Source organism: Typopeltis vanoorti, chromosome 12 (assembly GCF_054136105.1).
Source record: "Typopeltis vanoorti isolate ZY-2024b chromosome 12, IOZ_Tvanoo_1.0, whole genome shotgun sequence".
Classification (NCBI taxonomy): domain Eukaryota; kingdom Metazoa; phylum Arthropoda; class Arachnida; order Uropygi; family Thelyphonidae; genus Typopeltis; species Typopeltis vanoorti.
The window spans coordinates 3,007,902-3,034,327 of NC_143560.1; the positions used below are offsets into that span (position 1 = coordinate 3,007,902).

General features: G+C 37.8%; 1 protein-coding gene across 7 annotated transcripts in view; it reads right to left on the reverse strand.

Annotated features, from left to right (window-relative positions):
• LOC150100549 (uncharacterized) overlaps positions 1-26,426 on the reverse strand; it is an 844,187-nt gene that overhangs the window by 241,318 nt on the left and 576,443 nt on the right. For all 7 annotated transcript variants that reach the window (XR_016549159.1, XM_090401348.1, XM_090401347.1 and 4 more), the window contains one exon: positions 2,107-2,169. Coding sequence is in view for 6 of the 7 variants with exons in the window: in XM_090401348.1 (XP_090257474.1) it covers positions 2,107-2,169 (63 nt within the window). In the remaining variant the exon portion in view is untranslated. The remainder of the gene's footprint in view (positions 1-2,106; positions 2,170-26,426) is intronic.

The window sequence follows — 26,426 nt, forward strand, 5'->3', positions numbered from 1 at the left end:
CTACCATCACAATCATCTCATCCACCCTTTCACCTCTCTTAATTGCCATAGCCACCCTTTCTATTGTTCCTCCTGGCAAACACTCCTCACGCATCCTATCTTGAACACCACGGATCATTGAGTCGCCAAACATTATACCTCTTACCATTCCCTCGCTCCTATTGTTTCCATTCTCTCCTCTTCTTTCATTCCCATACCTCTCTTTTCTACTGTTTCCATTCTCTCCTCTTCTAGCACTCCCATACATCTCTCTCATTCCCTCTCTCCTACTGTTTCCATTTTCTCCACTTCTAGCACTTCCATATCCCTCTCTCATTCTGTCTCTCCTACTACTGTTTCCATCCTCTCGTCTTCTAGCATTCCCATACCTCTCTCTCTCATTCCATCTCTCCTACCGTTTCCATTCTCTCCTCTTCTAGCACTTTCGTATCTCTCTCTCATTACGTCTCTCCTACTGTTTCCATTCTCTCCTCTTCTAGCACCCCCATACCTCTCACTCATACTCCCTAAATTCTCTCTCTCTCCTACTCTGATTCGCCTTGCATTTATCTCTTCCATTCTCCTAATCTTATCTTTCATACTTCTGCTCTCATTCACAAGACATTCCACCTCCTCTTTCAACTCATCTATCTCCCTCTGCAGGTCAGTCGCTCTTAATCTAAATTCACTCTCCCAAACAAAACCATCTCCTAAACTTTCACAGTCACTCACACCTTCCACACTATCAACTATTATTTTCTCATTCTCTCCTATCACACTACTTGTCTTCCTACATTCATTCCCCGTTCCTGGAGCAACAAAGTCGGATATCGATATATCTAATGTGCTTATTTCCTCCAACTGCCTGCATTTTGCACACATACGCTCTTCACTCTCTTTAACAAGCCACATATGTAATTCCCGAGACGCATACATGCCGCAAGTTCTGCATGCCACAAAGTCCCTTATGATATTGCTAATAATTGAGTTCTTAAATGGCGGAGGACTTGGCGTTATGCCACTTGCGACTGCTGCTGAATCCACCATCATTCCTTACTGCCGAGTAGCGTAATCTTTAATAATTATTCAATTAATAAATAAGAGGAAAAAAAAGTACAAACATCAGAACATTTAAGTACTAAATATAATTAAATAAAATGAAATATAACTAAATACAGTAACTTAGCTTCGTTTTGTCTTCCACCGTTACGCGTTCGATTCCGACAGTACCAAAATATATTATATCGCGACAGCAACTAACTTCCAAAAAACAACCACTGAAGTACACTCGTATTCAGAGAAACAATTTAGCACTCAAAAACGTAGAAAAACGGGGGAAAAAGCAGACTATTCACCGATTAAGCTTTACATGTTCAAGTATGTGATTTTCTATGTTTCTTGCTATTTTTTCATCATTGTTTTAGTTTTGCATTCTTCGTGAATTGGCTTAGGATGAAAAAATCTTTATAAGGGCTTTTCAGATAAAAGTGAGTTAGTGACGTGTATGGAAATGGTAGTGGAAACACACACACACATGTTAACAGATTTTCTTCCAACAACAACAACAACAGCAGCTAAATGTTCCACTAAATATAACTCTTCTGTTGTTTCTTTCTTTTTTTCTTGAAGGCTGAATTCTGTTCATCCTTTTCATGTATTAGGCCTAGTGGCCTGTTACATAGCTATCTTTAGCCTTTCCAAACCATACCCGTCCCGAAGATAAGGTGGTTAGCCCTATGCCTCCCGGTGTGTCCTACGTCTGTAGATGCATGTGTTAATGGGAGATGAAAAACTTTGGGTTTTTCATCCCCTGTTCTAGGGAATGAAAAACCTGAATTTCCGAGTGAAAAAACTCCCTACCTCCATATCAGATCGGCTAACTCACCTTTCATTGAAAGAGACCAGATAATCGTTCTTCATGTCACTGATGGAATTGAACCCAGGTCTTTCCGACCAAAGGGCTTAGTCTATACCAACTGAGCTACAGAGGCTCAAGGCTGAATTCAAAAATACTAAAATAATATGTAAGTTATATAAAATGATAATTGTAATGGTAGGAACACTGTTTTGTTATTGAATTTTATTGGAAAACATTTTATCAATCTAAATATCTGAAAAAATACCAACCTCAGCATTCATATCTTTAAACTTGCTTGGTTTAATATTTTGGGATATGTCATAGGACAGGCTCTAAAATGAGGAATAACATATAACCATATATCATTTTAAAATTAATAAATTCATCAACAGAAGCAAATAAGAAAACTGAAGCCACTGTATAAAAAATGAATAATGTTATGAATTTGTCTTTATCCCTTAACTCACACATCCTACTAATGCTACAAAAAATAAAACACATAGATAATAAAATAAAGTAAACATCATTCACACTTAAAGCACAGTTTCACACAATTCACAGTTATGTATTCTGCAGTAACAACTAATAAGATATGAACTTCAGTCATCCATAATTCATATTTTATTAGTTCTTCTGCTAAATTCCAAACATTTATTTAGAGACTAGAAGAACTTGAGAGGTACTTGGGATCAAAACTCTTAGCAGTTTCAAGTGCAAACTTTGTATGCTGTGTTATTATTGTATATAAGGTAATAATTCGATCATTTTGTTTTACTGGATAATTTAATTATTATTATTATTATTATTATTACTGTACTGGAAAGCAGCACAAACAAAGCCTGCTTAAGCACTGAATTGTGCAATGATCCCCTTACCCATTATGCAGATTTAATGGTAATCATAAATAGCAATTAGGAATGTAATTTAACATTACTTAACATTAAACAGCTCAAATATTGATTTAAAGTCAAACATAGCTGCTGGCTGACATCCATACAAAGTTCAGCTTCAAACTTAATGAACCAACTTTTCATCTCTTTGTATTCTTCTTCTTCTTCCTTCTTTTTCCTTGCCACTTGTCTACACATAGCCTGATTGTTTAAAGCCAGCTTGTCCAACCCGCGGCCCAGGACGGCTATGAATGCGGCCCAACAAAAAATCGTAAACTTACAAACCTTATGAGATTGCGACTAAAAATACCATTAATAATACTACAAATACAATTTTAACATGCTATTAATTTATAAGCGATGAATTTTTGAATTTAACACGTTCTTTAGCAATGAGAGATTCATAAAATCAGTCTCAAATAATTGTATTTATTCAAAATTGCTGCCCATGCGAATAGTTATTTCTCGACATAATACATTGTGCGCTAGTGCTCTTGCTTCCTACTTTTACCATGCAATAAATGTCTTTTTATGTGCGCCATGGGTATGCTAGTATGGCTTTCAATGTGCACTTGTAAACAGTCGAGTTGACACTGAAGAAAGGTGCAGACGTTACGATTTGGCGAGTAATTTTTTTAGTAGTAAAAATTTGGCAATATGGTGATTATTAAACCTTGCTTTCTAATTTTCAATCTATTTTTTTTTTTTTTAATTCCAGCATGGCTTCCACAGTGTCTCCAAAGAAAACCAAACCAAAAAAAAAAAAAAAAGAAAAATTAAAGAAGAAGGAAGATTATTCAGTGAAAAGTGGACAGATGACTACTTTTTTGTCGAGGCAAATACTAAGGCAATCTGCTTAATTTGTAGGGAATTTGTGCCAATTTTCAAAGACTACAATTTGAAAAGGCATTACATGCAAAAACATACTGCGAAATTTAGTGCGTATCAAGGAATGTGTTGTAAAGACAAAATAACGAAACTGAAAAAAAGTCTATCATCTCAACAAAGTTTTTTTTAAAAAATAACAACTGAAACGGATTCTATTGTAAAAGCTGGTTATGTGGTTGCAAACCTGATAGCAAAAAAATCAAAACCCTATGTCGATGGTGAGTTTATTAAGCAATGTATGGAAAGCGTAGCAGATATAATTTGCCCTGATAAAAAAGGGGATTTTTCTAACATCAGTTTGTCTCACCAGATTACAGCCAGGAGAAGTGATGAAATAGGGAAATCTATCGAAAAAAGTTTGGAGAGTAGAGCTGCTAATTTTAAATTTTATGCTTTGGCGATATATGAAAGTACTGATGCTACTAATACAACTCAATTGGCAATTTTTATTAGAGGTATTGATGATGAATATAATATCACTGAAGAAATGGCTTCTTTAAAATTAAAAGACACAACTAAATCAAGAGATTTATATGAAGCCGTGAAAAATACGTTAAAGCGATTTTCTTTGTCCATTGTGAACATATCTAGTATAGCTACTGATGGTGCCCCGTCGATGATAGGTAAAAGAGATGGACTTGTAAAATTAATAGAAGACGATGCAATTGCCTCCCAAAATGTATGTATGATGAAATATCACTGCATAGTACACCAAGAAAATTTATATGCAAAAGCTTTAAAGATGGATAACGTCATGCAGATTGTCACCAAGGCTATAAATCTCATAAGGGCCAAGGGATTGAATCATCGCCAATTCCAGGAATTCCTTAAATTTATGGATGCTAACTATGGGGACATCATTTACTTTTCGGAAGTAAGATGGTTAAGTCGAGGTAAAATGTTGAAAAGATTTTATGATTTGCGAAATGAAATCAAGTCGTTTATGGAATCAAAAACAAAATTTATGCCAAAACTTGATGATGAAAACTAGTGCACAGATTTGGCATTTTTAGTAGACTTGACCGCTCATTTAAATGAGTTAAACATGCGTCTTCAAGGTGAAAACCAACTGATCAATACAATGTTTCAAACTATAACAGCATTCGAAATGAAACTGAAACTATGGCAATCTCATATTAAGGCAAACAATTTTATGCATTTCGATATGTTGGCTAAACACGGTCCTATGAATAACGAAAAATAAGCAGCCTTGCTTTTCGATTTGATACAGGAATTTGAGAACAGGTTTCAAGATTTCCGGAAAAATCATCAATCTTTTGATATATTTGCGACTCCATTTTCAGTCAACATAAACATATTACCTGCCAATTTTCAAATGGAATGCATAGAGCTAATCTGACATTCAACTTAAAGAAAAATTTGATCATGTCTCTTTACTGGACTTCTATAAGATATATCTTTCCAGAGAAAAATATCCCTTGTTTCACAATCATGCCTTATTCATGTCAACGCTATTTGGAAGCACCTACATTTGCGAGAGCTATTTTCAAGGATGAAGCACACGAAGAATAAAGCCAGAATCAAAATATCTGATGAGCACCTTAAGAACTCACTGAGAATTGCAACTACTTCCATCAAACCAAATATCGAAGCATTAGTGTCTCCAAAACATTGTCAAACATATCACTAATTTCATGTTGCTGTCTTGTCTATTACTTTTATAATAAAAATTCATGAATTAATGAAGTTTAAATTATTTAAATATTATTATTATTATTACGGTCAACTCCAGGGAGTCCTTAGACTCATCGAGGGAGGTCCCAAATCATGTCGAATAGTTGTTCATCACAACTATTCAACATTCACACAGTACCTATCATACCTTGCCTTAAACTCATTCACTGTCACAGCATCCACCACAGACTCTGGCAGCCCATTCCACTCATTCACCACTCTAAAAGTAAAGAACCCAGCTCTAATACCCTTACTAACCACACTCTTGCCCAGCTTCCATGGATGTCCCCTAGTCCGCCCACAACCACTCCTGTTCTCAAAAATATCTTCTGAATTAATTTTATAGAAACCCTTCAGTAATTTGAATGTCTCAATCATATCTCCCCTCCTCCGCCTATCAACCAATTTCTGCAACCCACAAATCCTCAACCTGTTGTCATAAGGTTCATTCCACAGACCTGCTATCATCTTGGTCACTCGCCTCTGGATCCTCTCAACCTCCTCCCCATCAAGAAGAAACCTAGGTGACCAAATCTGAGCACAGTAGTCTAGATGGGGTCTTATCAAGGCTCGATATAGAGGAACAATAACATGCTTGTCTCTGCTCGTCAACGCATTCTTCAGCAACCAAGTGATTTGATGAGCTGATTTGGCCACTTTTGCAATGTGTCCCCTAAACTTCAACTCCTTATCCACCAACACTCCTAAATCTCTTGCTTCATCAATTTCCTGGAGTACAGTTCCACCAATGTTCCAAAATGTATTACCTTACATTTTGCCACATTAAATTGACATCCATTCTCCTTAGCCCAGACCTCCAATCTATCCAAATCATCCTGCAAAATTTTGACATCACCTGCATTCACTACTGCCCTACCCAACTTTGCATCATCTGCAAACAAATGAACTATTCCTCTCATATCCTTTCCTATATCATTAATGAACAAATTAAACAGCAATGGTCCAAGAACAGATTCTTGTGGCACACCACTATCTCTCTCTGATATCTCTCCGTCAACCACCCTCCTATCCATCTCACCAACCCTATATCCATCCCCATATGCTGCATTTTACCGATTAGAATTCCATGTGGTTATCCTGTCAAAGGCCTTAGCACGGTCCAGTAGAATCACTGCAAACCCATTACCCTTATCCAGTTTAGCCGTCACTGTGTTATAATACGTGAGCAAGTTACTGAGGCTTGACCTACCCTTCACAAAACCATGCTGTCCACGATACAGTATCCCATTTTCATCTATCCAGTCTTGTACTTTCCTCTTGACTATTTTCTCCAAGACCTTGATAACGATTCCTGTTATGCTGATTGGCCGGTAATTTTCAACAGCAGCCTTGGAACCACATTTATGCAGCGGAACTATTTTCCCCTCTTTCCACTCTCTTGGGACTGACCCAGACCTGAGGCTCAAATTAAACAAACTGGTCAAGGGCACTGACAATTCTTTTGCCGCTTCACATACGACACGACGCGAGCTGGTATACCATCCAATCCCACAGATGTATTGACATTGAGGTTCTGTAATAGACTATTTACCTCTACTTCATTCATCACAATTCCACCACTCCAGTATAAGCTGTTGGTTCTTCCATTCCTGCAATGTCACCACCTGGATGGTATACTCTTGCAAAGTGCCCACTCAGTAATTCCACTATATCGATTGATTCGGTTACCTCCCTACCCTCAGCATTTTTTAAAATCATTCTGCCATGAACATTTTTCCTTTTACTTGCAACATATTGAAAAAACTGTTTGGGATTCTCTTTAGCCTGCATGGCCAATTTTCTTTCATAATCCGCTTTTGCTTTTCTTACCACCCTTGTTGCCTTTCTGGCCTGAGCTTTATTAAGGGACAGATAGTTATTAAGGGACAGATAGCTGTCCCTTAATAACCACATAAAATCCAATTCCTTCCTCCCATGTGCCCTCTCCGCCTTCCAGTCAATGTTACCATAATTGAAATCGCCCATAATAATTACCCTCCTTCCGCTCATTTCTATGCATATCCCCACCATCTATTCCATCACCTGGTCTATAGCAGCACCCAATTGTATATTTTGTTCTGCTAGCCTCTATCTCACACCAAATAGCCTCAAATGTGCTCTTTTCTCTATCCTGCATGTTCAACTTCTATATTCCTTGGCTGCAATTAATCAGCTGTCATCAGTAACACTCCTCCCCCCCCCCTTTTTATTCTCCCTGTCACTCCTGAACACGCTATACCCATCACATTCAATCCCACTAGCTTTATCATCTTCTGTCAGCCATGTTTCACTAATACCAACAATCTGTGGCCTGGAAGTTCCAACCAAGGCCAAAAACTCTACCTTCTTGTTCCTAATACTCCTGGCAATAGTGTACATGAATTGCAGAAGCCCGTTAGTCCCATCCCTGATTTGTTATCCTTTGTACACGCTCGGGCATATTATACTCATTCATACATCAACTGCCTCCCTAAAGTCTGCATATCTACTCCCCACCCCCATATGTTAACTATATATTCTACGTTTTTTTGCTCATCAGCTATCATTAGTGTTAGTGTATTTTATGTGTGGCCCAAAACAACTCATCTTCTTCCGATGTGGCCCAGGGAAGCTAAAAGGTTGGGCAACCCTGATTTAGAGGTTTTATGATTGCTATTTAAATAAAAATAAAAGCCTAGACACAGAAGAATAATATTTTCATGGAGGATAGAGAACAAGACAGTAGAGGAGGGATATTGCTAATGACAGAAGAAATACAACCAAGAAGAGCTGCAGTTAGTAGAGAAATGGAGGGCAGCACATTTGAGGCTACATGTGTGAGACAGAGAAGAAAAGAACAAAATATATATTAGTTGTTGCTGTAAGCCACATGATGTAAGGGAGGATGCATGCTTTTGTCATATAAGCACAAGGAGTGCAGAGCAACTAATTATATGCAGCAATACAAAATTAACCTTCTGTGTTTTTTTTTTTTTTCCCTTTTATCATGGCAGAAGGTTTTATATGTCACTGAGTGAACAGTAGCGGTCTCTAGTTCTACCACAGTGAGAGGTGCCATGATCAATCACATGTTGCATACAAGTAGTTCTTTGAACTACTACAATAGTGGCTGTTATAAATGCAAGCATGAAGCAGAGAGAGAGAGAGAGAGAGTGATGATTGAATTTCTTATACAGAACACATGAATCTGATGGAAATGCATACCATCTGAAAAGTGTATGTGCAGATAATACTGTTGACCTGAGCAGAATTAAATGCCATCATCATCAATTTCTTGTTATGTACTTTCAAAGGATGTTCAGGCTACTATGACAGCACAACATGATTATGTTGACATTATTAATAATCTCATATCAACACTTTTCCTCCAAATTAGTTTATTACTAGTCAGCACTAGAAATATTTTTGTATCTAGCATTTCATTGTTCTCAGGCACTTCTGATTGAATCAATCGACCAAGGTCTTCTTCTGGATCTTTTCCCTGTCATCTTGGCATCAATCACCTGTTTTGCTATTTTTCTATTTTGTTCAGAGTGACCAAAACTTCATAGATTATCCCTACTCACACATTCTTGAATTCAAACAATGTCAAGTTCCTTCCTAATATCTTCATTTTTAATATGATTGTGCCATTGATGCTATCTGTTTAGGCCCCTAATTTTTCTAAGAACTCTCATATTTGTGGTCTTCTCTAATCTTTGATCAAGTGTCATATTTCTAATCTAACTCTCAGATCCAAAACTTAAAACTGGTTTGAACAGTGTCTTGTATACTGCTAGTTTAATGTTTTGGCTAATTTCTCTCTTATTCCACATAAATTTATTCAACTGGTTTCCCACCATACCAGCTTTGCATATACCATTCTCTGCTTTCAGCTTTAACTTGCAATCTTCATTAAGAACTATACCTACATAAATAGTTTACTAGTTCTATACTCTCCATTGAGAATGCAGCTGAATTTTTGTATGCTCCTGCCTATTTTCATAGCTTAGATCTTTTTTATAGCTGATTTTCATGCTAAATTTGTTGCAACTGTTATTCAATTTAGTCAATAACATCATCTGCATAAAGCAAAGAGCTAATTTTGACATCTCCAATTCTAATATCAGGTTTAATGCCACTTTCATTCATGAGGAAATTTTTTAGCTATGTGGCCAGTAGGAGGAGAAATGATTGTGGAAGAATGACATTATGGGATAAAAATGGGGATAGAGTGACGGATGCAGAGGACATAGTGGAATTGTTCAATGAGCACTTTATTGGTGTATTTCATCCTGGAGGAGTAAATTTTAATACTAGAGGGATAGGGCAGGTTCGAGGTTTAGAGGTGCAGGAAGAGAATGTGTTCCAAATACTGAGTACTCTGGGTGTCAGTAAAGCTGTGGGACTGGATGGTATTTCACCACAAGTTTTGAGAGAATGTGCTAAGGAACTGACAGCTCCTTTGACCTGGCTTTTCAATGAAAGTCTGGCTATAGGAAAGGTGAATGGAAGGAAGGTAAGATAGTGCCATTGCATAAGGGCTGTAGCAGACTGGAAGTGTCTAATTATAGGCCAGTTTGTGTGTCATCAGTAGTTAAGATCTTGGAGAAATTAGTTAGGAACTGTATACAGCATTGGGCAGTTGAGGGTAATGTTATCTGTGAGAGTCAACATGGATTTGTGAGGGAGTGCTCTTGTTTTAGTAATATGCTAGCCTTTTATAATAAAGTAACAAAAGCAGTAGATGAGGGAAAGGAAAATATACTGCCATTTTCTTGGATTTAGCAAAGGCATTTGACAGGGTGTCACATGATAAGCTGATATTTAAGTTGCAGCACTTGGGTTTGGATGTCAGGTTGGTCAACTGGATTCAGGATGGGCTGTCCGATAGGTATCAGAGAGTTGTGTATGGTGGGGCAGTTTCAAGGCGGCAGAGGGTTACAAATGGGGTTCCACAGGGCTCAGTACCGGGACCTATATTGTTTAACCTTAATATCAATGACATTGTCAGTGGATTGCAGGGGGATATTCAGTTGTTTGCAGATTATGTGAAGCTAGACAGATGAACAAATGAATGGGATTTCGGTTTAATGCAGCAAAATGTAAGGTCTTGAGGTTTGGGACACATCAATGGGACGCTGTATACTCTATTCGAAGAGATATACTGGAGGAAATAGGGGAGACAAGAGATCTGGGGTTGATGATTGATAGAAACTTGAAATTCAAGGGACATATTGCAAAGGTGGTGAAGGTAACACAAAGGATTGCTGCAATAATGAGAAGGACACTGACCTGCAGAGATAAAAGAGTTATTATTCCGTTGTATAAGACCCTGATCAGAACACACTAAGACTATTGTTCTCAGATTTGGTCCCCAGGATTTGATGGAGATAAATTAACTTTGGAAAGGGTACAGAGGCAGAAAAAAAAGACAGTTTCAGGACTGTACAATATGAGTTATGAGGATCGGCTGAGGGAATGTGAACTGCAGAGTTTGATGGATAGAAGAAGTCTTTCTTCTATCCATCAAACTCTGCAAAAAATGACTGAGACTTTTAAACTGTTGAGAGGTGGTTACAGGGTTGACACTGGGGAGTTCTTTCACTTGGTTGAACCGGGAAGGAGCGATGACAAGGGGACATCCCTGGAAGTTATGAAAGGAAACTGTGAACAAGAGGATGAGGAGTGGTTTCTATGCATGGAGGGTGGTTGAACCGTGGAATGCATTGCCTGATGGAGTGGTGAGAGCGAGAACGGTCAATGAGTTTAAGTAGTGGTATGATAGACTGTGTTTCCTAGGAGGGACCTCCCACGTCGAGTCTCGATAGACTTGTGTTTCCTAGGAAGAACCTTCCATGATAAGTATTTTGACTCCTTGGAGGCCTAAATAATAATACTAATAATAATAACAATAATAATATGATCCACTATGAAAGAAATTTAACATCATACAATTATCCTGTCTTTCCTTCAATTCTAACTGCTGGCTTACATCTTAAATACAGACTATGTTTCTCCTGTATAATGTTCCATTTACACCATATAACTGTAGTATTTTGAAAAGCTTTTTTTTTTTCTCGGACTTTTTGTCATATGCCTTTTCCAGCTCTATAAAACTTAATACAGACTTTGTCACATTCCCTTGATTTTGCAACTATTTGTAGTAAAGTGAAAATCTGATCCTGACAACCTCTAATTGATGTGAATTCAGCTTATTCATTTCCCAGTTTCTTTCCCACAATGTTCCTCAGCCTCTTTTCAAGTATGCCTGCATAAATCTTACTTGAACACAAAGTAGAGAAATTCCTCTATAATTCTCATATTCAGCTTTAGCTCATTTGTTTTTTAAAAGATGGGAATTATGATAGCTCTACACCAATTATCTGAAATTTGACCTTCTGACCAGGCCAACCAGTAGTGTAACCACCACAGAACTTTTATACCTTCATATTTGAGCATTTCTAGTTGAATATCATCTATTCCAGCTGCTCTTCCACATTCCATGTTTTTGACAGCATTTTCTACCTCGAGTATTGATATGTATTCCAGTCTGCATTCCTCTTGAGAAAATTTTCTGCTACAGTTCTGTCATCTCTTGTTTCATTTAGCAGTCTTTAAACTAATTATTCCAGACATCTAGGATATCATTATCTTCAGTTTTCATGTCATATTTATCATCTTAGATTCCTTTTACAGTACTCTTCCCTCCATTTCTAAGCTTTTTTTTCAATGGCCTCCAGAACATTTTGCTACCTTCCTGATATTTATCTTCTATATTGCCAGAAGTACTTGAAATAAAGTTTAGGAATTTTGGCACTGGTTAGCACAACTGACAAACTTGGCCAAAATTATAGGCATTAGTGAGACATGGTTGATCGAGAATGATATGGTCATAGGAATAGAATGCAAGCGATATAGTATCTTCAGAAAGGATAGAATGAAGAGGATGGCAGGAGGATTTTTGCTAACGATAGCAGAGGAATTAAAGGCACAAAGAGTAGAAGTAGATCAGAGGGACAGGGATTCACAGGGCAGTTCATTTGAGGCTATCTTGTATGAGATAGAGGCCACCAGGACTAAATATGTAACTGGCTGGTATAATCCAGAGGGCATATAGAAGAATGTAGATAACATGCATTTGTAAATTAGCTTAATGAGTGCAGGTCAAATAATTATTATAGAGGATTTCAACTATAGGGACATAGATTTGGGAGGTCACAGTCAGGGATTTATACAGCTGCTGAGAGATAATTACCTGAGACAATATGTAATGGAGGGGACATGAGGTTCAAATCTGCTAGATCTCATCATTGCATCAGACAACTTAATACTAACCAATCTAGTTATGCTGCCTCTGCTTGGCAGAGGCAGCATAACTTGACCTGGAAGATTGGCAGACATGCATAATGTTTTATTAATAAGGGATGTATGTGGAATTACAAAGCAGGTTATTATGACAAGCTGAGTAGACAAGCTTTCAGCAGAGCTATGGCATAAGAATTTGTAGGGAGAAAGATGTTGTTGGTGCATGGGAGGTGGTCAAGGGGGGGGGGGGGGTTGAAGAAAGCAGTACCTCAGTGTATACTGAGAGTCAGAGAATAAATCAGGTAGGAGTAGGATGGGAATTTGTCAATAACTAAGTTAGTCTTGACCTAGGATGTTAAGAAATGTGGAGTCGTCAGTAAACTTTTAGTTAACATGGTTATATGTTGAACTACAGAGCAGGTGTTCAACTTTCAACATCTGTCTCTAATCCAGAGTATTTTAGTAATAATGTGTGACACCTTTTTGACTACATTTATATGGAAATATGACTTCTGCATTACTTCAATCTTAGTATCACTTCTGGGCTGGCTTCCACTGATGAGACTTCAGTAAAGGTTGAAACCGGTCTGGGTAGTGGCCCTTCCCATAATGCATAGCATTCTACATGTCCGTAAGGCTATATGAGTTGCATTATGGGATACTAAGGCAAATGATGTGAAGAGTTAGTAGCCTCTATATACAAGTAGCCAAGTCGTGACGATATTTCATGCACAAACTTTTGTTTGCTTACGCTTGGATAAAGGATGAAACCAAGAATATAATTTCTTGGCATCTTTAATTTAGAGAGCAGGTGATTATGAGCAGCTAAGTAGTATCAACTCAAAACAGTACCATGCCATAAAAATCTACAATGAAAGGAAGTTAGCAGTGCATGGGAGATGGCCAAAGGTTGTTTGAAAGAAGCAATATCAGACTGTGTACTCAGGGTAAAAAGGATATGATTTAGTAGGAATCATAAAAAATAAAATTATTATTATTATTATTATTAAGATTCAGGCCTCCATGGAGCCAAAAGACTTATTGTGGGAGGTCCTTCCTATCATACCATGATATGACTATCATACCACTCCTTGAACTCATCGATTGTTCATGCTCTCACCAGTTTATCAGGCAATGCATTCCACGGTTCAACCACCTTATATGCAAAGAAACCACTTCTCACCGTCTTGCTCAGAGCTTCCTTTTGTAATTTCCAGGGATGGCCCCTTGTCCTCGTTTCTCCCCCCCCCCTTTCCACCAAGCGAAAGAACTCCTCAGTGTCAACCCTGTAACTATCTCTCAACAGTTTAAAAGTCTCAATCATATCACTTCTTCTGTCTACCAAATTCTGCAGTCCACATTCCCTCAGCCAATCAGATTCCCTCAACAGTTTAAAAGTCTCAATCATATCACCTCTCCTTCTTCTATCTACCAAACTCTGCAGTCCACATTCCCTCAGTCAATTCTCATAACCAACATTGTATAGTACTGAAACCATCTTTGTTAATCACCTCTGTATCCTTTCCACAATTAATTTATCCCCTTCAAATCCTGGGGACCAAATTTGAGAATAATAATCCAAGTGTGTTTAAAATAAATAAATAAATAAAAACGTTGTGGTGGGTGTGTATGGAAAAAGATCATCAGCAACCTCATGAGCAGTAAAAAGCACAGGCAAGAGCCTGTGTTTTGTACTGCCTACCAGCCTAGGCAAGAAATACCATGTGTTTTATTATGTGTATAATGAAAATTTTAATAATCATTAAGGTAGAAAATAGTGGTAGAAAGTTTTTTTATCTGATTATAAATTAAATTACACTTGCCACGAAAATTATATTCTTGTTTAATCCATGTAAAATCCATAATTAAATAATTATATTTTTTGAGAAAAAAATAGGAGGCATTATTTTCATACTGTCTCTTGTATATTATGGGAAACTTTAAATACAGGGATATTAACTAAGAGAAGGAAAGGTCATGGAGAGGTGTCATGTGATAATAATAATAATAAATCCATTATGGTCTTCTCCAGTTGACTGTAAATCTAATCCACAGTTCTGGTGATGACAGTACACTACACTCCTCTTTCTCATTTGACAAACCTTGTAAATCAATATAACTTCTTGAATGTTAACCTCTACAACACTATATTCTTATTCAAACCATTCTTCAGCAGGGTTATGAAAACCTTGCTAACTTTAATGCCAGCAAAACTTAATATTCTCTTATATCTTGGAAAAAAAATAACTTATTTTCTTACTCTTTACTCTATGACATAACACACAGATCTTAAGATATGATGAGATTTATTTTCAAACAATCATCATGGGAGATCCACTCCCAACCATCTCTGCAAACCCATTCCACCCATTCACCACTCTACAAGAAAAATATATAGTCATAGCTAACCCTGATAACCACACTCATATAAATTGCCAAGGGTAAACCTGTTCTTTCCCTTCTTGTCATGTACTAAAACAAATTCTTCAATATCAATCTTATAAAACCCCTTTAATAACTTATATGCTTCTATTGGGGATCTTATTTGCCTATCAGCTAGTTTTTGAAGTCCACAGACCATCATTCTATTCTCATAAGGAGAATTCTGTATACCTGCCACTTGGTCACTCACCACTGAATGTGTTCCACCACTTCTTCATCTCATAGAATCCAGGGGACTAGATCTGCATGCAGTAGTCCATCATAACCTATTTATCCCTGCTTGTCAGCATGTTCCTCAACAGTTATGTAATCTACTGTGTTGTTTTGACTACCTTTGCAATATGTCCTCTAAACTTCAATTTTTTCTGTCCACAATAACCTCTAAATTGCTTCTTCATTAATTTCCCTTTGGTGCAGTTCCATCAATATAGTAAACAGCTAGTGATCACTTTATCCCAAAGTGAACTTACATTTGGCCACATTACACTGGCAGCCATTTAACTTTACTCAGAGTGTCAGCCTATTTAAATCATCTGTAGGATCTCTACATCATCTTCATTGACTATCACTCTTCCTAGCTTTGCATCTTCAACAAACAACTGAATATTTCCCCTTAAATAATTCCCAATATCATTCACGTACAAATTAAATAGCAGAGGACCAAGTATTGAGCACTGCAGTACACCACTACTCACCTGCCATCTCCCAGACTCAACTTCCCACATATACCACTCTCTGATAGCTGTCCATCACCAGATTCATTTGCTACAATTTATGCAACAGAGTTCCATGTGGAATTCTGTTGAATTCCTTTGTAAAGAGTCCAGCAGTATCACTAAGTAATCATTATATTTATTCAGCTCAAATGTCACTTTATTATAAAAAGTAAGCATATTACTAAGGAAAGACCTTCCCCTTCACAAAACCAAGTTGCCCCTGTAAATTAAATCACATTAAATTAAATTCCTGTCCACCAAGTCCTCAATTCTGGCTTTTATCAACTTCTCCAATCATGATATAACGATTGGCTTGTAATCTACTATATCTGTCTTGGAGCCTCCTTTATACAGCAGAACCATTCTGTTCTCTTTCTATTCCATTGGTACCATCCCAGAACTGAGGCTCAAATTAAACACAATATTGGAAGTCCACAATATTGGAAGTCCAATTTATCTATCTTAATTGGACCACGTTATGCATCACTTGACCAAGCACCAAATTGATGTTTTTGGAAAAAGAGGTCATGTTTTGTAAAATTTTCTTAGGAACTTATTCCGTTTGGCATTTAATTCTTTGAAACAAAACTGAAAACATAGACTCCTGCTCAGTCTCAATTTTTTTTATAGGTAGGTTACATCATTATAGTCAAATGGCAAACTAATCTCCAAAACATCAATTTGGAATTGGTCAAGTGATGCATAATATAGTCCTTTAATCACTGTCATATCTGTCACTGGAATATCCTTATCTGCAAAATTGCAAAATAGTTAAGTTACTGAGTGATACATTTGCAAAATGATCACTCAGTAACTTAACTATTTCATTTGCTTCTGTTGCCTTTGTAATACCAACACTTGTTAAAGTCATACTTCCCTAGTCATTCTTCTTTATACTTGCTACATTGCAAAAGAACTGTTTCTGATTTCTTTTAGCCTCATCAGTTGACTTTCTCTAATAATTAGCTTTGCGACACTAGTCACTCTTCTTCCTTGTGCTTTATGCTACTCATTGGCTACTTATCACCTTTTTCTTTATATTCCCTCCACAACTTTTTCTTTTTCTGCAGTTTCTGCTTAATGATGCTATTCATCCATCTAACTCCTACCAGATTTATCCTTCTGACTCTAGGTATACTGTTTGATACTGCTTTCTTCAAATACCCCTTGACCATCTCCCATGCAATGCTAACTTATTCTCTACCCTCCAAATTCTTATGCCATGGCACTGCTCTAAGCTAATTCATAAGTTTGTCACAATGCTTTGCAATTCAACATATATCCCTTCTAACAGAAAATTCTGCATGTCTGACAATCTATCAGACTAAGACTACAGGATCGCTTTCCCGAACAGAAGCAGTGCAGCTACATTGATTACTGCTATGTTGTTTTAAGCTTATGATGAGATCTAGCACTCTTGAACCTTGTGTCTATTCCATTACATGTTGCCTCAGATAATTATCTTTCAACAGCTGTATAAATCCCATTTCCTTCCCTTCCTGTGACCATTCATCCTCCTAGTCTATGCCCCATAGTTGAAATCCCATAATAATTACTTAACCTGCATTTGTGCTAATTTGCCAATACACGATATTCACATTCTCCTTACACCACATGGTCTGTAGTCACACCGATCTATATATTTCATCCCACTGGCCTCTATCTCATACCAGAGCCTCCAATTAACTGCCCTCTGCATTCCTGTCTTCCTGATGTACTTCTAATCTTTTTGGGATGAGTTCTTCTGCTATTATTAGCAAAACTCTTCCTCTCATTCCATTCCCTCTGTCCCCCTCTGAAAATAGTTTATCCTTGCATTCTCTCCTTATGTTCATATTATCCTGTCAACCAAGTTCACTAATGCCTATAACATGGTCAAGTTCAATGCAAAATCCAATGCAAAAAACTCCTCAACCTTATTCTGAATACTTCTGGCATAAGTGTACATAAACTGCAGTACATCCTTCATCCCACAGCTTCCTTATACCTTATGTTGAGTGTCCCATTAATGTTAAGAACCTGGGACTACATTCATGATCATTTAATCATGCTCCCACTTACTAATGTCTAGGATGCCTGGAACTAAACTTGCTGTACCCCCCCTCCCCCATAAAAATTCTAGTTTCCTTGAATCTGCATTTCTAAACTCTTGAACAATAATAATTTCTCATGATACCTAACTGCAAATCCATTTGAATGCAAACAATCCATCCTATATAAGTCCTTCTATTCATCAAACTCTCCTCATACATCCACAAAATTTACACCACTCCTCTGGATAACCTGCACACTGACTCATTTTCAATAACAGCTCTTTATCTCAGCTAATCTCTATCTGCACCATGGTAAGAAACTCACAATTTTTACTTGTCAGTCACTTGCACTAGAAATTCTTTCATATCTTCATGCATATCACACTTGTTACCTACTAGAGCATTAGTATTGGCCAAGATAATTATCTCAATATATCAGTATTGAGTTTTCAGCATCCAAAAACTGAGGCTTTTTCTTTTACTCCTAGCATTACTTGCTTCTCATGAATTGTTAACTCTATACAAATCACAAATCCATCCAGCCATTGAATACTGCTCTCTTTTGGGGTAATGGGTGTCCTAAAATCTTCCTACGATACTTAACTCAGTACAGAAATAGGTTGAATAATGGCTATCTCGCATGAATTCACTACACTCTCTTTCACAGAGATATTCAGTTTATGCTTTTTGCATTTCCTAGAAATATTTCCATGGTCATGTGCAACAGAATTAGAATTGGTAATTCCTCCATTCTCCTATAAATATTACAAAGTTAAAATAAGCACATTGGCTATACAACATTCCTTCACAGTTGCATTCAAAACTTAGAGAACAAATTTTTCTTCCTCTTCATTCATTTCTTTTTTACCACTTCATTTATTTCTTTCACAGTGAAAGGAAATTCGGATCTTTCTGCATTCCTTCAAATTTATATCTATATCTATCTAACAGAATTTTTCCAAGTCTTCTGGAATAAACTCAGACCACTTCTTCTTAAAACACTGCAAGAAGCCTTCCTCAAAGGGCTCCCACAATCTGTCACGACCTCAGTAGCACAACTGATACCAAAGAAGGGAGACCACATGGATATTCGAAACTGGTGTCCAATCTCACTAATTAATACTGATTGCAAAATCATTTCCAAAGTTATAGCAAACCGAATAAAGCCAACACTGTGACATTACTGGCCAACATCAAACCTATTCTGTTCCAGGAAGATCAATACATGATAACCTCCATTTAATAAAAGATCTCATCCACATTTCAAACAGCCAAAATGAAAACATGGCACTCGTCAGCCTTGATCAGGAGAAGGCTTTTGACAGAGTAGAGCATGAGTACCTTTATGGAGTCCTAAAGAAATTTGGCTATAGTCTTCTCATCATTGAAACAGTGCAATTGCTATACAGAGATGCACTCTTCTGTTTAAAAATCAACAACAGGCTCACCCGCACTTTGTCATACTCTCGAGGGATCAAGCAAGTATGTCCTTTCTCTCTCTGGACAATTATACACATTGGCCATAGAACCCTTCTTAAAAAGAGTACATGACAACACCATCATCTCCAAACAAACAGCATAATAGAATCACATCTAAAAATAACCCTGTCAGCATATGCCGATGACGTTACTGTAATAGTCCGAAATGAAGAAGAAATGACAATACCAAAGGAAGCACACAGACTATATGCACAAGCCTCAGGGGCCAAATTAAACTCTGCAAAAAACCACTGGCTTGTGGTCAGGCAGATGGAAGTCTAGAACTGATTCTCCGATCGAATATACCTGGTCAAACAAAGGACAAACATACTTAGGTGTACACCTTGACGACACTAAAATATATAATAACCTGAACTGGACACAGCTGCACAACTGTTTGAAACAGGTGTTAGGAAAATGGAACAGCATTTATTCAATGTCTTCACTCTTAGAGGAAGAGTACTAATAGTCAACCAGATGGCTGTGAGTGTGCTATGGCAAACCCTCAAAGTACTCCCCCCCCCCCCCCCCCAACGAATTTCCCTATCACATTCAAAAGGCAATCACATTTCCTCTGGAACAATACTAACTGAACAACATACTCTGAACTCTGCAAGCCACTCAGTAAGGGAGGTCGAGGCCTGATTTCCCCTTGTAAACAAGATTAGATCCTTCAGGATAATCTTTCTCCTGAAGACACTTCAGTCCCATCACACTTATGTAAGGGCCTTCAATTACATCATGAAATCATCCACCAGAGGACTCACACTTCCCACAATCCTCTGAACGGCCAGATCTGCACCATCACCTTCTAAACTATCTCATTTTTACAGAGATACTCTACAGTGGTGGAAAAATACAGAACTTCATCATACACTGACAGGATCAACGGAGTCTGCTTTCCTTGCAGAACCACCATTTTCGAACAGAAACATAACAAGTCTTGCAAATTACCAATCCTTGCTTTTTCCTACATGGAATTAGGCAGGAATAAGAATCATAGGGGACCTCCTGACCCGGACCCTAAAGTGGAAAACATTCACATGCCTATCAATGAAAAATACAAAAACCGAAAAGCAATATCAACAGATGCAAGCTACTATTATAAAAGCTTATCCAGATATCGCTACACCTCAGGGAATCCATATTCCTTCTAGAAACTGCGCAGAGCCGATCTTTCATCTTGGATCATTCGAAGCCTCACTTCCAATTCTTCCCTTCAACTACAAGAAAATATACCACTTCCTGATGTCAGTGTTTCCAACTTTGCCTTTCGTATATTCACCCTTAACCCTCTCATCTACAATGCTGCACATACCACCCAGTTTTCAGTGAGATCTTCCATATAACTCGAGGTGTGCCAAACCAGATTCCGACATACAGTAAAGACTATGGCATAACATCTTGCCAACCCCTTCTAAGCTCTACAAATTTCAACTTAGAGAAACGGATCTGTGTTTATTCTGCGAAGTTTCAGGTACCTTGGAATAAACATAAATAACCTGTGGGTTATAAATTGGAATAAACATAAATAACATAAATAACATGGGAGTTTTCCCAGAAATAATATACATAAATAACCTGTCCTGCTAACAAACCGATGATCACCTATGCCCTAAATACAGCCTCTAGCACATGTAACTGCACACAGAGTCCAAGAAGACTACTGGAATTTAGTCCATACAGAAGAAAACAAACACAGAATATGCAAGTTCCTCTTTATCTGCACCAAGGGCATACAGTTTCTACCTTAAGCACACAAGAAATAACCAGCACCCATCCATCACTGAATCAGAACAAATCCTTATGTGTAGCCTACATTGGAAACTACGAAGCAGGCTTTCACTGGAATTTGATTATTACAAAGAAAAAGGAACTGTCACAAAATTCATAGAGGAGTGGAATCCAACTGGTACCCTGTTCTGGATTGCCGACGATGATACATTTCAGCTGAAAAATAACTAAAAGTGTGAACTGTAATATTGACTCTTACTGAAAAAGACAAATCCTATCTGCCACTAATGTACCTTTTTCCCTCATATCTATTGTATATCTAAAAAGAAAATCTTTTTTTTTCTGTAATATATATTCTTATAATGTAAATAGACCTTTTTGTTGCCTATCTTCCAATGTATATTTTATCAAGTTTAATAATAAAAAATATATATATCCGCTAGGTGGCCAAGGTGTTGCACATGCGTTCATACTGCTCCTGTCTTCTTCCACCTTTTATATGTTTGTCTGCAAGGAACGACTTATTTTTTTATATAGATATATTCTCTAATCTGAATGCTATACTAGTTGTGAGAGCCGTACTAGTTGTGTAGGTGTAAGTGTATTGATAAGTGATTTATGACAGTTTTCTTCTACTGCGGTATGAGTTCCTATATATCCTCAATTTCGACACCATAATTCCTTCTTCGCCACCTGACCAGCTGAACTCCTCACCTGCAGCTATTGCCGGCGAAGGATTACCTGCCATGGCAACTGCACATTCCTGTACTGCCACTGACTCAGTAAAGCAAATACCCCTATTACTTCATACCCGGAAGCAAGAATAAAGTTCACGGGAGCTATGGACATGGAAAACAGGTCAATAAATTCCAAATCTTATGCTAATGTTGTATCAAATATCCTATCGTCCCCAAAACACTGATTTCACAATATGAATGCCACATCAGCCATTAAACAGATTAACGCAAAAGTAACTACCACTGTTACCAACGTAATTTCCCGAGAAAAATGGAATTGTTATTTTTGCCACCAAGGAAAACACACTAGAAGAGTATCTAATGGCGATCGCCAAAATTGTGCCCGCAAAAAATATCACTAATGCTTCCCGTGTAGCTGGTACTGTGCAGGTGTATTCCAGCCACATCTCATGGGCACAAATGCCACTGCAAAAAGGCATCGATATCGGTGATTATCACTTCGAAGCAGCCCCAATAACACTGACTCACAAAAGTAACGGTATCAAATGTTCCTCCCTGAAATTCCTCACCAACTAATCAGATCCATGTTATCAAGATACGGTTCTGTCACAGGAAAAATACGTACATTGTCAGCAGCCACGAAGAAGCCCAAATTTTCCCATGTCAAAAGTTTCTGAAGACAGGCATTAATGCACTTTCCCAACAACGACGCACTATACAACCTGCCAAAATTAATCAACACGAACATAAATAGCATCACCTACACTTTCTACTTATCTTTCTCATCATAATGCTTCTTCTGTCATGAAGAGGGTCACATTAGAAAACAATATCCCTATATTACCAATGATTCATCAATAAACCTCGCAGCCCAGAATAGCAAACCAGTTGAACAGAACATCGTACATGAATCCTGAACTGGAAAAGACAAGGTTCTGTCGAGTAAAGAGATCCAAAGCTCTGATAACGAAGCCTCACAGAACACAATACTTAACAAACGGCACAAAAACACGGATCCTCCCAACAGAGATGACCAGGATGAACTAATTAAAAGCAATCCCCAGATGCAACAACCAGAATCAACAAACCAGCCTCCCACTAATTCGAAACTTCATCCGATAGAAGAAATTACTCAAAATGGCCTTTCATCACCTGCAGCCAGCCAAGGAGAAACAGAGTTACCAGAAGATGAGGAAACTGTACTCCCACATGATAACCTAGAAGAGGAAGAAGCTGAGGGTCCCTTAACCATGAAGCAGCTGTCATCCTTCATACAGAAAGTGTGAGGCTCCGCTCACAAATTAACTATAGCCTTTAAATACACCACAAGAATCCCAGAACTAATATCTCAACTTCAGGACCTACACTCAAAACTGAAATGTAAAAAGAGCAGAGCAGAGGTTAAGAGGAGTAAGTGAATTTATTATCTAACTAATGGGCTACAAACACAATACCAGGACCAATATTAGATTAAGCTTACAATCAAACTTTCATAAACATAATGCCTTTGAGCCTTTTTTTCTCTCAATGCAAGAGGATGTGCATTGAGAGAAAAATGCTTCATGCAACAGAATAGTCCTTGACCAGGTATAAAAATATCATATAGACCTAATACTGCAAGAAACAAATATCAACTCCTCATCCAATTTATCCAGAAGATGGGTATAGTGCCCATATGACCTACATCACTCTATGACCAAACAACATCATGGAGCAGGAGTTAGCTTAGGTGTACATCATCGAGCTCCCTACAAACTGAAAGTGATCGCTGAATACCAGGATATACCTTGTATGCTCACATAAAAGCACCCAGCCATAATATCCTGCATGTGTTCAATATCTACATACCACAGCAGGATGCTCTGGCATCACAAATCTTGGACTTCATTCAAAACCATCTTTTTAGTATTGACCAAGAACATATAATAATAGCTGGAGACTTTAATTGCACTCTTGACCAAGAAAAAAACAGACTTCAATGTGCTGAACATAATAGCCAATTAATAAACAAACTTCAAACACTGGTAAATGATAATGAACTCATTGACGTCTTTCAGCATCAACATCCACATAAGAAGTCCTACACATGGAGGTCAGCAATCACAGCAACTAATAGGCCACTCTACTAAGCACGATTGGACAGATACTACATTTCCAAACACACTTTTCCTCTAGTTAAAAACATCTCACACATTCCTTCCTATATCTCAGATCATTGCTTCATCAAGCTACAACTTTCATTATCTTTGGAAGCATCCAAATCAGGAAGTGCCTATTGGATCTTCAACAAGACCCTCCTGAAAGATTCAGATGACATAATAAACACTCAGGCTTTAATAACTAATCTCACTCACTCAATTGAAAGGGGACACAGAACCAATGAAAATATGGAGGCCCCACTTAAAATCACAAATAAAATCCTTTACGCAGATCTACAGTCACCAGAAAAATCAACAGAGGAACATTAGAATCCGACAACTTCAAGACCAACTCAAGTATCTCCCAGAAGAAAGCCCTGAATATCATTCAGCCTTTCAAGCTATGCAAAGCTTGAAGGGCTTTGCATAGCTTGAAGAATTTTCAAGAATTGTTTTCAAAAGGTGCCCTACTTTGATCATGGCATACACAAATAAATCTTTCAGATGCCCCACAAAATATTTTTTCTCTTTGGAAAAAAAATGTCAGGCAACAAACTCCACATCTGCTATCAGACTTCAAGATGGCAGCATCACAGAAGATCCAAGTAAAATCACTTCTGAAATTCTGCAATACTACAGGAATGCACACAGCTCTACAGGAACATCCCTTCATGCCATTTATGAAATACTGGAAGAAACAAAAAAAAATCTCTGCAACACATTGGAACCACTTAGAAAACAAAATCATACTAGATGAAATGAAAACTGCATGCACATCCTTGTCAAAGAACAAATCTCCCAGCCTTGATGGTCTCACATCAGCGTTTCTCCAAGTCTTCTGGAATCAACTCTGATCACTTCTCCTCAAAACACTGCAAAAAGCCTACCTCAATGGGCTCCCACAATCCGTCACGACCTCAGCAGCACGATTGATACCCAAGAAGGGAGACCACCACATGGATATCCGAAACTGGTGTCCGATCTCACTAATTAATACCGATTGCAAAATCATTTCCAAAGTTATAGCAAACTGAATAAAGCCGACACTGCCTGAAGTTATTGGCCAACATCAAACTTATTCTGTTCCAGGAAGATCAATACACGATAACCTGCATTTAATAAGAGATCTCATCCACATCACAAACAGCCAACAAGAAAACCTAACACTCTTTGATCAGGAGAAAGCTTTCGACAGAATAAAGCACAAGTACATTTATGAAGTCCTAAAGACATTTGGCTATAGTCCTCTCATCATTGAAACAGTGCAATTGCTATACAGAGATGCACTCTTCTGTTTAAAAATCAACAACAGGCTCACTCGCACTTTGTCATACTCTGAAGGGATCAAGCAAGGATGTCCTCTCTCTGGACAATTATACACAATGGCCATAGAAACCTTCTTAAAAAGAGTACACGACACCATCATCTCCAAACAAACCAGCATAATAGAGCCACATCAAAAAATAACCCTATCAGCATATGCTGATGACGTCACTGTAATAGTCCGAAATGAAGAAGAAATGATAGTAAACGAGGAAGCACACAGATTATATGCACAAGCCTCAGGAGCGAAATTAAACTCTACAAAAACCACAAGCCAGTGGTTTTTGTAGAGTTTATTTTGCAGATAAAAGGCTAGAAATGATTCTCTGATTGAATGAAGTGAAGGACAAGTGAAGGACAAACATACTTAGGTGTACACCTTAGCAACATTAAAATATATAATAACCAGAACTAGACACAGCTGCACAACCATTTTAAACAGGTGCTAGGAAAATGGAACAGCATTAGTTCCATGTCTTCACTTAGAGGAAGAGTACTAATAGCTAACCAGATGACAGTGAGTGTGTTATGGCGTACCCTCAAAGTACTCACACCTCCCTGAAGACTTTCTGGTGGAAAAATACAAAACTTCATCACACACTGACAGGATCAACAGAGTCAGCTCTACTTACAGAACCACTATTTTCGAACAGAAACATAATAAGTCTCGCAACTGGCCAATCCTTGCTTTTCCCTACATGGAATTGGGCAGGAATAAGAATCATAGGGGACCTCCTGACCCAGACCTTAAAGTGGAAAACATTCACATGCCTACCAATGAAAAATCCAAAAACTGAAAAGCAATATCAATAGATGCAAGCTGCTATTATAAAAGCCTCTCCAGATATCGCTACACCTCAGGGAATCCATATTCCTTCTAGAAACTGCAGAAAACCAGTCTTTCATCTTGTATCATCTGAAATCTCACTCCCAATTCTTCCCTCCAACTACAAGAAAATATACCACCTCTTCATGTCAATGCCTCCAACTTCGCCCTTCGTATTTTTATCCTTAACTGTCTCATCTACAAGGCCTCACATGCCACCCAGTTTTCAGTGGGATCTTTGATATAAATTGAGGTGTTGCCAAACCAGATTCCAACATACAGTGGAGGCTATGGCATAACATTTTGCCAACTCCTTCTAAGCCCTACACATTTCAACTTAGAGAAACAGATCTGTGTCTATTCTACAAAGTTTTATGTACCTTGGCACACACATATCTAATCTCTCACACAAACAAAGCGATCATCACCTATGCCCTGAA